At 54.6% G+C, this 12,414-nt stretch overlaps 2 protein-coding genes across 2 annotated transcripts; one reads left to right on the top strand and one right to left on the bottom strand.

Annotated features, from left to right (window-relative positions):
* Positions 1-1,676: 1,676 nt before the first annotated feature.
* Positions 1,677-4,168, top strand: MONBRDRAFT_18259 (uncharacterized protein). Its single transcript, XM_001744284.1, has 8 exons — positions 1,677-1,865; positions 2,034-2,081; positions 2,187-2,438; positions 2,546-2,662; positions 2,819-2,918; positions 3,029-3,170; positions 3,363-3,528; positions 3,752-4,168. The coding sequence occupies exons 1-8, from the start codon at positions 1,803-1,805 to the stop codon at positions 3,947-3,949; spliced, it is 1,086 nt and encodes a 361-aa protein (XP_001744336.1). The 5' UTR covers positions 1,677-1,802; the 3' UTR covers positions 3,950-4,168.
* A 1,975-nt stretch (positions 4,169-6,143) lies between these two features.
* Positions 6,144-10,709, bottom strand: MONBRDRAFT_36371 (uncharacterized protein; the record flags this gene model as incomplete). The annotated part of the gene is made up of 2 exons (XM_001744098.1): positions 9,877-10,709; positions 6,144-6,386 (listed from the first exon to the last, which is right to left on the bottom strand). The coding sequence occupies exons 1-2, from the start codon at positions 10,366-10,368 to the stop codon at positions 6,144-6,146; spliced, it is 735 nt and encodes a 244-aa protein (XP_001744150.1). The 5' UTR covers positions 10,369-10,709.
* Positions 10,710-12,414: the final 1,705 nt, after the last annotated feature.

The following is a 12,414-nucleotide window of genomic DNA, read 5'->3' as shown; positions in this document are numbered from 1 at the left end:
ATTGAAAATTAAAAAATCACACCAACACATAGAAATAGAAATAGAAATAGAAATAGAAATAGAAATAGCAACAGAAAACGGAGGCCCTTACCTTTTGCCGGGACGCATCGAGGCTGGCACGCTCGCCCTTGGCCACAGCCTCATTCTGCCAGAACCGCATTCATCATGCACACGTTAGACACGGGGGGGGGGGGGGGGACACTTGAGCGACATGCCTGCGCAAGTCTTCACATGAGCGCACAAGGGAAGAAACATACCATCTCCTGGCGCACGCGGTGGAGTTCATCGTATAATTTTTGAATTTCCTCTGCGCGTGTATAGCGCAGTTTGTTTGATCACCCCCGCGGTAAGGGGATCGAGTCTGAAGTGAGATGGCGGGGACGGGGTGGCGAAGCAGAACGGGGCGGCTTACCCGTGCTGCGGTCCAATTGCAACTGCTTTTGAGCCAGGGCTTCACTCTGAGTTCCGACTTGAATTTTCAGCTGATGCTCTGACGCCTGCGTTCGTCAGCCATGGGTGAAGGAAGACCAAAGCATCCAGCGCTCTCCGGCAATGATCAAAAGAGTAGATGCCAGGGTCTAACCTTGACACTAGCAAGCTCGCTCTCCTTGGACACCAGCTGGTTCTCCACCGCATTCAGGGCTCTCTCTTTCTCCTCAAGCTTTTTCTCTGCCAAGACGAGCGTCGCCATGAGGGGTGACTTGCACGATCAACTGGCCGTCCTCAACGCTGAGACCAATAGCGGGTACAAAGGCAAGAGCAGAATTACGGGCGTTCTCGCAAAGTACCAGTTGATTTGAGAGCGGTATCCAAATCACTCGCGTGCTGGGCCTTGGCCGTGACCTTCGCTTCGGCATCGTTGACGCGCTTTTCAAAGTCACTGGCCCGGTGCTCTGTGTGGGTGGGTCGGATGTGGGTGACGTGTCAGCTAAACACGCTGCTCGTCGCTCATGAAGGAAACAGAGCCGTACCCCAGTTCAAGACGGTTGCCTCTTGCTCAGCCAAGACGTGCTTAAGCTCGGCCTGCTTGTCGGCCTGGCCCTTGAGGTGATCAGCCACACGCTCGAGCAAGGTGCGTGTCAAATCTTCGCCCAGGTATGTCTGCAGCTGCTCATCGCTGAGACCAAGCGACTGCTTGACAAAATCCTCATCCATCTCGCCGGGCGATGCCTGCATGCGCCTATATGAGCGACAGTCCGCGACGCGCCTGCAGGCCGTCCAAACAGTAACTCAAACCTCTACATGTCCCACAACGTTTATTTTTCGGTTGAGATGGCCATGGCCTTCAGACAGTGCGTCTCCACCAATGACCCTGCCACTCTACCCCGCTGTCTCCATCACCCCAATGCACGGCCACAGCAACCACCTCGCACCGAGCCGTAATGCTACTACATACATACCGCTCCTCCTGCTCACAGTGCCCCCGCCGCTGGCAGCACTCAACGAGCCAAAGGCATTCAAAAAAAAAAAAAAGGGAGAGAGAGAGAGAGAGAGAGAGAGAGAGAGAGAGAGAGAGAGAGAGAGAGAGAGAGAGAGAGAGAGAGAGAGAGAGAGAGAGAGAGAGAGAGAGATTCTTTGTTCGTCTCAAGCGGTACAACAACACTTCCCACGCTGATAATGACAGTTGGTAGCTCATGCTGTCGTATTTGTCAGATGTTTTGTGCTGCTGGTGGCGCGGACGACGCGGAGTACGCTCGCTCGGTGCCATCCGACGATCGACTCGCAGCTCGGCGACATTGGGGAAGCGTTTGAAACAAGGAGTCACCCCCCGCCTTTTTACTGGTGGCCGTAAAAGGGCGAACATGCCTGCGCGACCTTGCCAGCGGTGTGCCGAGCACTCTGCCGCTCTGAAACGGCCCAAAACGGTGCGTAACTGGGTCACGTGGTGCAAGGGCGCTGCACACCTGCTTCACCCCCGCCCCGCTTCCACCCGGATTCTTTGCGGTGCTCGCTCACCAGCCCGCGCACCCCTATGCTACATTCCATTGATGTGGTTTTATGTGGCTGTTGGTGTTGTGGCTGTGATGTTGCAGGGAGAAGCCGTGTGCCGAGAGTGTTTCTATCTGGCTTTCGAGGAGGAGGTATGCTGCCACCTTTGGCCTGACAAAATGGCGCTCGCATAGGGCCCGGCAGGCTTGGTCAGAAAGCCGGCTTGACTCAGGCTTTGTTGCGTGCGGTTTGCTTAGGTCCATGAGACAATCGTACGCAACGCTCTATTCGAGCGAGGGGATGTGGTCGCCATTGGTGCATCAGGCGGCAAAGATTCGACAGTGCTGGCCTATGTCCTCAAGACCTTGAACGAGCGTCATGACTATGGTCTACAGCTGGTTCTGCTCTCTGTTGATGAAGGCATCTCGGGCTATCGTGACGATTCACTTGAAACAGTCAAGCGCAACCAACAGCAATATGCATTGCCCCTCACCATTGTCTCCTACAAGGTGCGTGTGAACTTAAACCTGGCTAGACGTGACACATTCCACACAAGCGCAGACAGCTCACTCGCCAGCATTCCAACCGTGGGGGACTCTTGACTGATGTTGTGCAGGAGTTGTACGGTTGGACGATGGACGAAATCGTCGCGGCCGTGGGACGCAAGAGTAACTGCACATTTTGTGGCGTATTTCGCCGACAAGCTCTCGATCGCGGGGCGCACTTGCTCAAGGTTTGCCCCCACCCTCGCGCAAGAGCAGAGCAGGATGGGATCAAAACAGAAAATTTTCCTATTGCTCCAGTCGATTCAGACCCTGGGTCGCGAAGACCAGGGATGCCGAGTCGGGACGGTCTACCCTCTCACCTGGCGCTGACCATGTCCGAGCAGGTCAACAAGGTGGTGACTGGGCACAATGCCGATGATGTGGCCGAGACGGTGCTCATGAACATCTTGCGAGGAGACATTGCACGCCTACAACGCTGCACGGGTGAGGCGATGCCGCGTTAAACCTGCTGCTGACCAAGTGGGCTCGATACTTTTTTTTTCCTGTTTTGTCTTTTTTGGCTTTCTCATTAACATGCTTCGATACGGCCTCAGAGATTGTGACGGGCGACGACGGCGATTTGCCTCGCTCCAAGCCGTTCAAATACACCTATGAGAAAGAGATTGTCATGTATGCGTACTTCAAAAAGTTGGATTATTTCTCGACGGAATGCATCTACGCGCCCAACGCCTATCGGTACGGAGTGCCGCAAGGCGCTGGGGATGCTTGAGATATTTAGGGACGCGGGGTGGGCCAATTGTCAGGCGGTCATATCCCACGGGGCTACTTCACGCTTCACATGAGTTTTCTCATGGAAGGAGGGAAATTGGGGGGTAGTTGTGGAGCGTGGGGCTGCGGTGCAGCTCATCTGCTCATCGCATGTTTCAGGGGGCATGCGCGCGTGCTGCTCAAGGACTTGGAGAAGATTCGGCCGAGCGCCATCATCGATATCATTCGCAGCGGTGAAGCCATGGCTGTCAAGGATACCGTGTCTACGGCCATCAAGGGTAGGTATATCAGCTCGCAACAAAGGTTTCTGTGCATTGCGTCACTTGTGCGCACTCGCGCTTGTCGATGCTGGCGCTGTGGCCTATTCCCTGGTTGTCGTTGTGGGTGGTGGCTTTGCTGCGGCTGTTGATTTATTTTTTCTTGCTCTACATGCATCCCTGTCCTGTGGCACACTACGTCTTCTTCATCTTTTTCTTTTTCTTGGCTTGTTCATCCAACTGATCGCGGAATGGTGTGGCTGGGCGTGCCGTCCCCCCCCCCTGCTTGAGGGACTCAACAAGGGCATGCCCAAGCTCGCCATCGGTAAGAAGGCGCACGAGCTGCGATTGCGAGCCACCGAGGGCACGCCGGAGGAGCGCCCACTGACGGTCGAAGCCATTGGCTCTACGGTACAAAATTTTGCCGCCGCAAGCGCGGATCCGGGTCCTCGCAAGGTCAACCCCAAGCACGTGGTGAATGATTGGTGAGCCAAGACCGGATATTTCGCCATGCGTGCTGTGTGTACGCCCCAGCGCTGTGCGTGCGGGCTGGTGATTACGTGTACCTTGGCAATCATCGTGTGTGGGTGACATGCCATTGAAGATTGAGATCAGTGAAGCACGACGTGTCACTGCTCCCATTCAATCCCAAATTGACATGTGAAGAGCGTGCCAGCCAGCGTTGTTGACTGTTTCGCATCATTCGAAAAATTAAAAATCATGATGGTCGAAATTATTTGAAAAGCAAGTTTGTGTGTCAATTTTCTCTTCTTTTTTTTTTTTTTCTTCTCCCCCTTTGGGAATGCTGCTGTGACTTGAGGGCGGGAGCCGCTGTGCGAGTATTCAGGGGACGAAACGGGGGCCAGCACAAAATAGATTGGCCTAAACGGCTGGGCGCCCTAGCCGCGCGCGATTACCAATATTATGGCAACGTCAGACCCACCAACGCCGCTGCGGCGTGAGCTTTCCAACTCGTCTGTCTTGAGTCGGCTCCAACAGACCATGGCGCTACAAAACTGGTCACTCATTCTGACAGCCCTGAGTGCGCTTTGACACCCCTTGACGCGCAAGTGCAACCCTGGCCAGCTCCCCTTTACTCATGCCGGCTGCGACCCTGGCTGCACTGCAGGTACCTTTGCATCCATCATTTACTTTTACCATGCGCTGTCATTGGCACGCAACTCATCAGAGGCATCCATCTTTAACACCGTGCACTCGGAATACTCGGCTCCCCACATGCTGGAAAGGTAGCTGCATCAGTGGCATCGCATGCCGCATGCCTGAGCATGTTACCAAAGTGGTTGAGGTCTGATCTTATTGGCTCGGGCTGTCGCTGCATAGCTTTGCCGAGCTGGAAAACTTTGCAGAGGCCACTTTAGACGGGAACGACTACCAGGCACAGTTTGCCAAGGAGGTGGAAGCACGCAGCGAGTATGGGCGTGAACTGCAACACGCTCGCCGCCACATCCAGGCCTGGTACTCAAAGGTACGACTTTGACGGGTGCTTACGTGGGATCAGCATATCTGTGCAACAAGGCAAGGGGGACAAAGCGCGCTGCACCGCACCAACGCTGGTTGGGCCCATCACCTGGATGGAAACTTTGGCATGGGTAGGTGGCCTACTTTCATTCTTTCGGATTGCTCCGGGACCACTTTTTGCGTGCCTTTCCTGGGCCGGACCGGACGCGCCACTTTTTACGACTGGTAGAGCCCTTGGCGACGGTGGTTGCCCAACGCCAGGGCACACCCCTGCCCTCGGTCTTTGCACATTTTCGTGAATTCTACGGGATTGAGGGCGACGCCATGGCTGTGGACTTGAATCGTGATGAGCTCTGATGGGGCAGACCTGATGACGGTGACCAACCACTGGGTCAAATGTGAGTCAGGCTCAGATTGATCTGCTGGTCATGTTTGTTTGCATGCAGTAAAATCCCAACAAGCGGTGCGTGTGTCTGTGTGTGTCTGTGTGTGTCTGTTCATGCCCCGAACCATCTCACTTCTTGGTCGAGGCGAGGTCGAAAAGAATATGGCTTGAGCCTGCACAGCACACGTGATGGCGGGCTGACATGAGTTTGGTTATGTTTTTCAAAAGAAGGGCAAGGCCCGAAGGAGATGGCAGGGTTGACAATGGATACGTGATTGCCTGCTATTCTAGAGTAAATTACGTACACTGCCAGTGTATCAAAGAAGCACAAAAGGAACAAAGTGTGGCACTCAAAGCAACAGGGTGTCCACTGCACCCCCGTCGATGGCTTGCACGTGGGAGCAAGGACAAGAACCTCACACACGCACACGACCAAGAGGGAAGAACCTGATGAAGATACAAGTCAAAGAAAGAAACAAGAAAAAGCTGAAGCCTATACTACTCATGCACTAAAAGGAAGACCCAGGGTCACTGACGGGCTCTAATCATTGGTGCTCCCGCGCAGCGGGGCATGGGGTGCCGGCTCTAAGTTGGGCAGCAACGTCGAGGAGGTTGCGCAGCCACTTGAGGATGCGCATGACCTCCCAAACGCGGGCGTCAAGTTGAGGTGCACTCGAAGCAGCTAGGCTGGAAAGGACTAGCGCGCACTGCGCCAGGATGCCAGGGAGTTTTTGCTGAAGCATGCTTTCTTGGTAAAAGTCGTCAGTAAGGCCCAGGTGAATGGCAGCTGCCCTCACTTGCTTGATGACAGTCGCACTCTCAGCAAGAAGATGCAAGGGAAGGATGCGCAAGGCTTGGATCCATGAGACGCCAGTCTGAGTCTGCGAGGTGACGGTTCGTGTCGGTGCCTGCGCACTGGTCGCTGTCAAAGATGCTGATGCTGATGCTGAAGATGCTGAAGATGCTGAAGATGCTGATGCAGCTGCAGTCGTCTGTGGAGCGGGGGTGGATGTCGTCATTGGCCAAGAGGGAAAGTGTGGTGAGAGGGGGGCTGCCGTGTGGCTGGGAGAGGAGAGACTAGTGGATGCATGGCCAAGCCAAGAGGTGTGGGGCTCGTTCAAAAGCGTGGTCGGGGGATGGGTCAAGGTGTGATGGCGGTGGGACCGCTGCGATCGAGGCAGAGCCATGTGACGGTGACGGCGATGTGGCAGTGGGGAGTGTGCTCGGGCTCGACCGGCGTTGACCAGGGTGGCAGCCGTGATTTCAGCTTCGGCAGGCGTCAACTCGAGGCTGGCACGTGAGGAGCGAGGACAGGCCAACCGACCATTGGGCCGCTTGGCACGCATAGGACCACCGCAAAAGGGCAGGGAGCGCATCGGTACGGCCAATCGGGAGGCCCGAGAACGGCGGGATGGCACGGGGCGAGCCATGTGTGGTGTTGGCTCGCAGAAGTAAAAAAAAAAAATGAGCGATGGAGCCCAAGGCACTCGTGAAAGAAAAAGAAGAGGAGCAAGAAGAATTCAACAGATGGATGCCCAAAAAAAAAAGGGTGGTGGGGCTGATGGTGGTCCCTCGGCGCACCCTCGGAAGCAATGGAAACAACGGGAGATCTTGCTAGCTGTCAAAAGAATGGAGCTGTCAAACGAATGGCAGTTCTAGCAGGGATGCAAACAGGACAAAGGCAACGGGATGGGAATGCGCCAAGCCCAGGTCGTTCTTTGAATTTGGCGGATGGTGGACAGGGGGGAGGGTTTTAACGTAAAAAAAAAAAAAAAAAGAGAGAACGGCAAGAGTCCTTTGAGACTTTGATCTTTCAAAAAAAAGAGGGAAGTGTGCAAGGGCAGCCACAAGCAAGCCAGGAGAGGGGAAAAATGCCTCTCTTCAAACATCGGTTTCCACCACCAGTCCGGATTGCCGTTATTGATCCACAACAACAATGCTGTATCAAGGGGATCAAGTTGACGCGGGTTTCGTGGCGTTGCATGGCCTTAACAGCGTGGATAACTGTCGATAGATAATTGGGAATAATGGGTCGGTTCATTTGAGGTCGTGGCGCGCGGCACGCTTGATGGGTTGGGTCCAGCGAAAGCAAGCGGAAGTGAGGTCGTAGTGACTGGTGGTGACAGGGTCGATGAGCACGTCACCAGCTTCTCAACAGTGACCCAGATGAAAGAGATGGAAAAAAGGAGACCAAACGTGGAATGATTCGGGACGGACGGGCAGTTGGGCTGGGGGGTTTTTTTTTTGGCTGAATGCAGGAGAGCAGCCGCTGCCCCCAGCCCCAACACCCCAAGAGTACTAATTCATTGAACATTGATCAAGTCCAGGAGTTGGGGAGGCGGAGGGAGCGTGCCAGTTTGTGCTCATCGTGGGTCCAAGCAATTTTTTTCGCTAAGGCACAAGGGATGATGATCATCAGAAGCCCCCTATGCGCGCCACAAGCGCCGGCGTTTTTGTCAAAGCGTTTTCCGCCGAGTTTGGGTTCGGCAAAGCGAAAGGGTGACAGATCCGGTTTGGGGTTCTCAGATAGTGGTCATCAGATTGGTGACTTGGCGTATCACCCAGCAGCCCCAACCTTGATGCTGGGGATGCGAATAGATTGGAGCAGGATGCTCACCATCTGAAATGCCTTGTCTCGTATGTCCACGTGGAAACAGAATGCAGTACTGTTTCTTGCATGTGACGTGGCTCCCTCGGCGATTTCGCGCCGCACAGTTGGGCGGTGCGGAACCCCATGGGGTAGAATCTGACCCAACCCCACTGGTGTCACAATCGTGGATTATGTCGTAATAATGAACAGGTATTCATCATACTAAAAGTCACTCCTCACCTTCGGCACCACCAATCGGATTATGACGATGCGCGCCGCTCCACGACCTGGCTCAACGCGATGACAAAGCAGGCCTTGCCCGGTACTCAATCACAGCTCTGCGTGGTCTTGGCACGCACCCATGAGTGGCCTTGGTAGAATTCTGGCACGCTTCCGGGAAGATTTTGCGACTGCCTTTGGGCCACAATGTGATGCGGGACGATTTGGTTTGGCTACATCAAAGATTTGGAACCCGCAGGCAGCGGCCCAGAAAAGCCTTCACAGGACACTTCTGACTCGCACGCATATCGGCTGAAGCTGAAAGCCACCAGCTCAGGGCTCGTCCACGAAAGTTGCATCAATGACTGGAATGTCAAAAAAAGGTGTTGACTTGCGCGTCAGATCAGGTCAGATCACCCGACTCTCTTCCTGCCAAACAGTGTCGCCCTTGGCAGCTGATGAGTTGCTCACCGACCCACCCATCCAGCCGAAAAACAGGACTGAGGACACACCAAGTCTGTTGCGCCGACCCCGTTCCCGAACAAAACACACCCCTTTTCTTGGCTCTCTACACACACACACAAGACGCTCTGCGCTCTGCCCAGGATAGAACTCACCCTTCAATTTGTCGCCGCTCGCGCTCTCTTACCCCTCTTCGTAGGGTGGTTGGCCACGCCAGCCGACCTCTCTGCACGATTGGACCGCGTCACGTCCTCAACGCCATATCCCAAAATCGCACCAATGGTTTTTGTGGTCGACGCTGGCTGGAACCCGCCAAGCCTTACCCTCTTTGTATGGGAACCCCAAGACCCATGCACCCCATTCCGGTGCCAGCTTTCCAAGCGAGCACACGGAGCCTTGCCTACCTCTTGCCCAGGCCTGCCGTTACCCCCTTCCCAACCTCGGACGCTTGCAAACGACTGGCAAGCGCGGGCACCTTCGTCTGGCCTCGTCTGGCACTGTCTGGCCTCGTCTGGCCTCGTCTGGCACTGTCTGGCACTGTCTGGCACCTGTCTGGCCTCGTCTGGCGCCACCGCACCTCTATTCTAGATGGCAGCGCCGCACGACGCGAAAGCATCCCATCCATCTATTCACCATCTACTCAGCACGAAGACTTGTCGCCCATAGCATTAATCTTACAGCCCTACCAACTGAAATGCGCACTAAAAGCTCAAGTCGTTGTGCGCGTTTTCTCGGCTGCCGAAAACGCGCAAGCAGCGATTGCTATGGTAGAGTTGTTTATGAACAAATATGGCCGTTGTGGGCGCTTCAAGGTTTCATCGAAAGAATAATACATGTATTGATTGGTTGGGGAAAACGAGGAAGTGAGCAACTCGTTGCTACACGCTAAAAGAAGAGTCGATATCGACATCTAGAAAAGCCTGGACCGCTGGGATTGGCTCTGCCAGTCCAACAGCATATGTATCGAAACAAGTAAGACGAAGCAAAGGGAAGCGTTGCCCTTTGCCCATCATCCAGTCAAGTGGCAGGTAAAAAGCCAAGAAACAGTAATCTCCAAAACGGCAAGTTAAAAAGTGCAAAAAAAATTCTAAGAACTTATGGGCAAAAAAAAAGCGGGAAAAGGTGAACCGCCACAGAGAAACAACATCCTGAACTGTTGCCGAAGAGGATGAGCTCAACTCGGTTGAGATCGTGTGGCAATCCTCAAACTGAGGACAAGTTGAGGCGTCGTTGTCGTCAGCACATTTGACGGCGACGCATGGAGAGCGAGAGCCGCTCCACCTGGCCCGCGACATGAAGAAGACTGCGAATCCAGGTCAGGATGCGAATGACATTGCCAAGCTCGCCGTCATCTGCCTGCTGTTCTTGCAAAAGGCCAGGAACCACGACAGAGCAGCGCCGAAGAAGCAGAGGTAGACGCTGTTCCAGGACGCCTGGCGCATAAATGGGGTGCGCCAGCCGTAGGTGCAGAGCCGCCAAGCGCATTTTGCGCACCAAAACATCCACGTTTTGTGACAGAGCATGGACCACCTGTAGTTCCAGCAGCGTCTGTTGTTGTGTAGCGCTCGGGTGCGCAGACGAGGCCAAAGTGGCAGTGGTGGGGGCGGCCGTGGTCGGCGCGGATGCGGCCTCAACTTCAACCTCTGCAGCGGGGATGCTGTGTGAAGTGGCCGAGCGTTTGGCAGCGACCCCGCAAGATTCGGATTCTTGCAAGGCGTTGCGTGCTTGTGTGACAGTGCGCTTGCCTGAGCGGCAGACTGGGGTGTTCATCATGATGATGGTGAAGCCCAAAAAGAATAAAAAAATAAAATCAGAAACGATATCGACAGCTTGCGTGTACGCCGCGTGCGTCAGCCGAAAAATGGACTCAAACGCAGTTTTCAATGCGTATCAACTTGTTCTTGGATCGGCCAGACGCAGGCAGATTGACTCAGAAAGGATGGGCTGGCTAATCAATGCGAAGGGTCAAGGTGCAAGTGGTGATGGAGGGAGTTGCGTTGGGCGCAGGGGTTGGTGGCAAGGTTGGTGGTGGGGAGCAAGGTGCGCGTCGTCGCTTTGCGCAAACAAGGACACAACCAAGAAGGGCAAGGAACAAATTTGGTGGAAGTGTCGCCCTATGACAAAACATACAACACACACAGATGAGAGCCAAGTTCAACCTCAAAAAGGGCTTCGGTCGTTGGGATTGTAAGTGTGAAAGCCAACTTCTAGGTCGTCCGACAGATTCGAGCGAACCAGTGTGACCTCACGAGGTTCCAGGCAGATAGTGCGAAACAGACTAACGTTGGTGTCAAAGCTCGGCTGGATGGAAGAAAATGCCACGTCGTTACCCTGCCGATCGACTGCAACCACTCACAGCGCGTCAAATGCCGACTGGGCTGGTGTGGGTGCGGCAGTGGCAGTGGGGGTGCTTGGGTTTCGTGTTGGATCCAAGCGGTGTGGTGTGTGAGGGCACCTGCCAGGGTGCCTACAGTCCAGCTTGTGATGTTTTGTGGCGCGCTGTGGTGGGGGGTGAATCATGTGGGGTATGGTTACTTTTGTCCCTGAAGGGGATGAACTGGATGGGCGAGCGCTCATGTGCAGGGTAGGGCTTGGGTGAGTTTGGGGCTTGATGGTGGGTGGTGAAGGCGCGGTGAAGGTGCGGCGTGGGGCTCTGGCGGGGTAACGAACCCTTCACGTACATGACAGATTTGTCACCTTCGCTTGCTCATGAGAGTGATATCGCGGACAAAAACAGCGCAAGTTGTTTCTGCTCAATTCTCTGACATTTCAAAGACAAAAATCCCAAGGGTGAGTTGAGGTGCCAAACCATGACGACCAGAACAGGAAGCCAGAACAGCCCGCCACCTCGGAAGCAACCAGACGCACGATACACAGACGGCGGTGCGCCAAACCGAGCTTGCTACCCAGCTGGTCAAAACAAGACATCACTGTCAAACACTACCCTCTTTTCCACCATTGCTGACTTGGGTTTGGCACCAGCCAGCGCTCTCAGCGTTCCATTCCAGATGAAATGCAGTGCCTCCTGACTAGTCAAAGCAACGCAGATGCCCTGCCCGCTCGGGCCACTGCGACTTGCCAGGACCTTGTACAAACGGCTGGACCCAAGATGTGCGCCCTGACTGCGCACTCGCACACGTCTCAACCATCGCTTCATACTGGATTGGTGCCGGCCACTGCACCGATTCGCAGCGTCTTGATCACATGAAGCAGATTTCACAGACGACCCCCGACTGTCGCCAAACGCAGAACGTTCTTCTTCCGGAGCAAACACAGCCGTAAGCCAGGGGTGGAAAAAGAAACGGCAGGTGGGGTGGATCTTTTGGGGGGCGATGCAAGTCATTCACCTTTGACACCGAAAGGGGGCGCATGTGCCAAAAATAAACTCAAAAGTCTTGGATCATAGCGTCGAAGGACTGATTTCTTTTCCGTGCCAAGACTGAATGCCCCCTACCGACCCCTCAACATGCCAATGGCTTGGCTATTTTTTTTGCTTTTGGGGCTGCAGTGGTCGGGAACGAGGTGGACCTCTGGTACGCTGCCAAGACCCATCCCCAAGGAGCCAAAGCACACACGCCACGTCCCCAAAAATTTGAAAAAGACAACAGCTCGTGCTCATGTGCATGCTCGTGCTCACATGACAAATTCCCAGACCAGAGCAAGACTGAATGCACTGCAGAGGGGGTCCAAACGCTGGCTGGGACGTTTCCAAACCAAGGGGCTTGGGATGAGGCCAAGTTAGCGCCAACGACTCGAACCCCGTCTGGCCGTTGGCACATCATGTCATCATGGCCAAGGAGGAGGAGTGGCTGAGCGAGG

Source organism: Monosiga brevicollis, genomic scaffold, assembly GCF_000002865.3.
Source record: "Monosiga brevicollis MX1 MONBRscaffold_5 genomic scaffold, whole genome shotgun sequence".
NCBI classification, from domain to species: domain Eukaryota; class Choanoflagellata; order Craspedida; family Salpingoecidae; genus Monosiga; species Monosiga brevicollis.
The sequence above is the reverse complement of the archived record's forward strand: the minus strand, read 5'-3'. Positions and strand labels throughout refer to the sequence as shown.

What these genes read in the sequence shown, in the direction of transcription:
- MONBRDRAFT_18259 (XM_001744284.1), top strand. Translation starts at nt 1,803, where the DNA reads ATGCCTGCGCGACCTTGCCAGCGGTGTGCCGAGCACTCTGCCGCTCTG. An exon ending in ATCTGGCTTTCGAGGAGGAG is followed by an intron (nt 2,082 to 2,186) that starts GTATGCTGCCAC and finishes CGGTTTGCTTAG; the next exon opens with GTCCATGAGACAATCGTACG. An exon ending in GCGGGGCGCACTTGCTCAAG is followed by an intron (nt 2,663 to 2,818) that starts GTTTGCCCCCAC and finishes ATGTCCGAGCAG; the next exon opens with GTCAACAAGGTGGTGACTGG.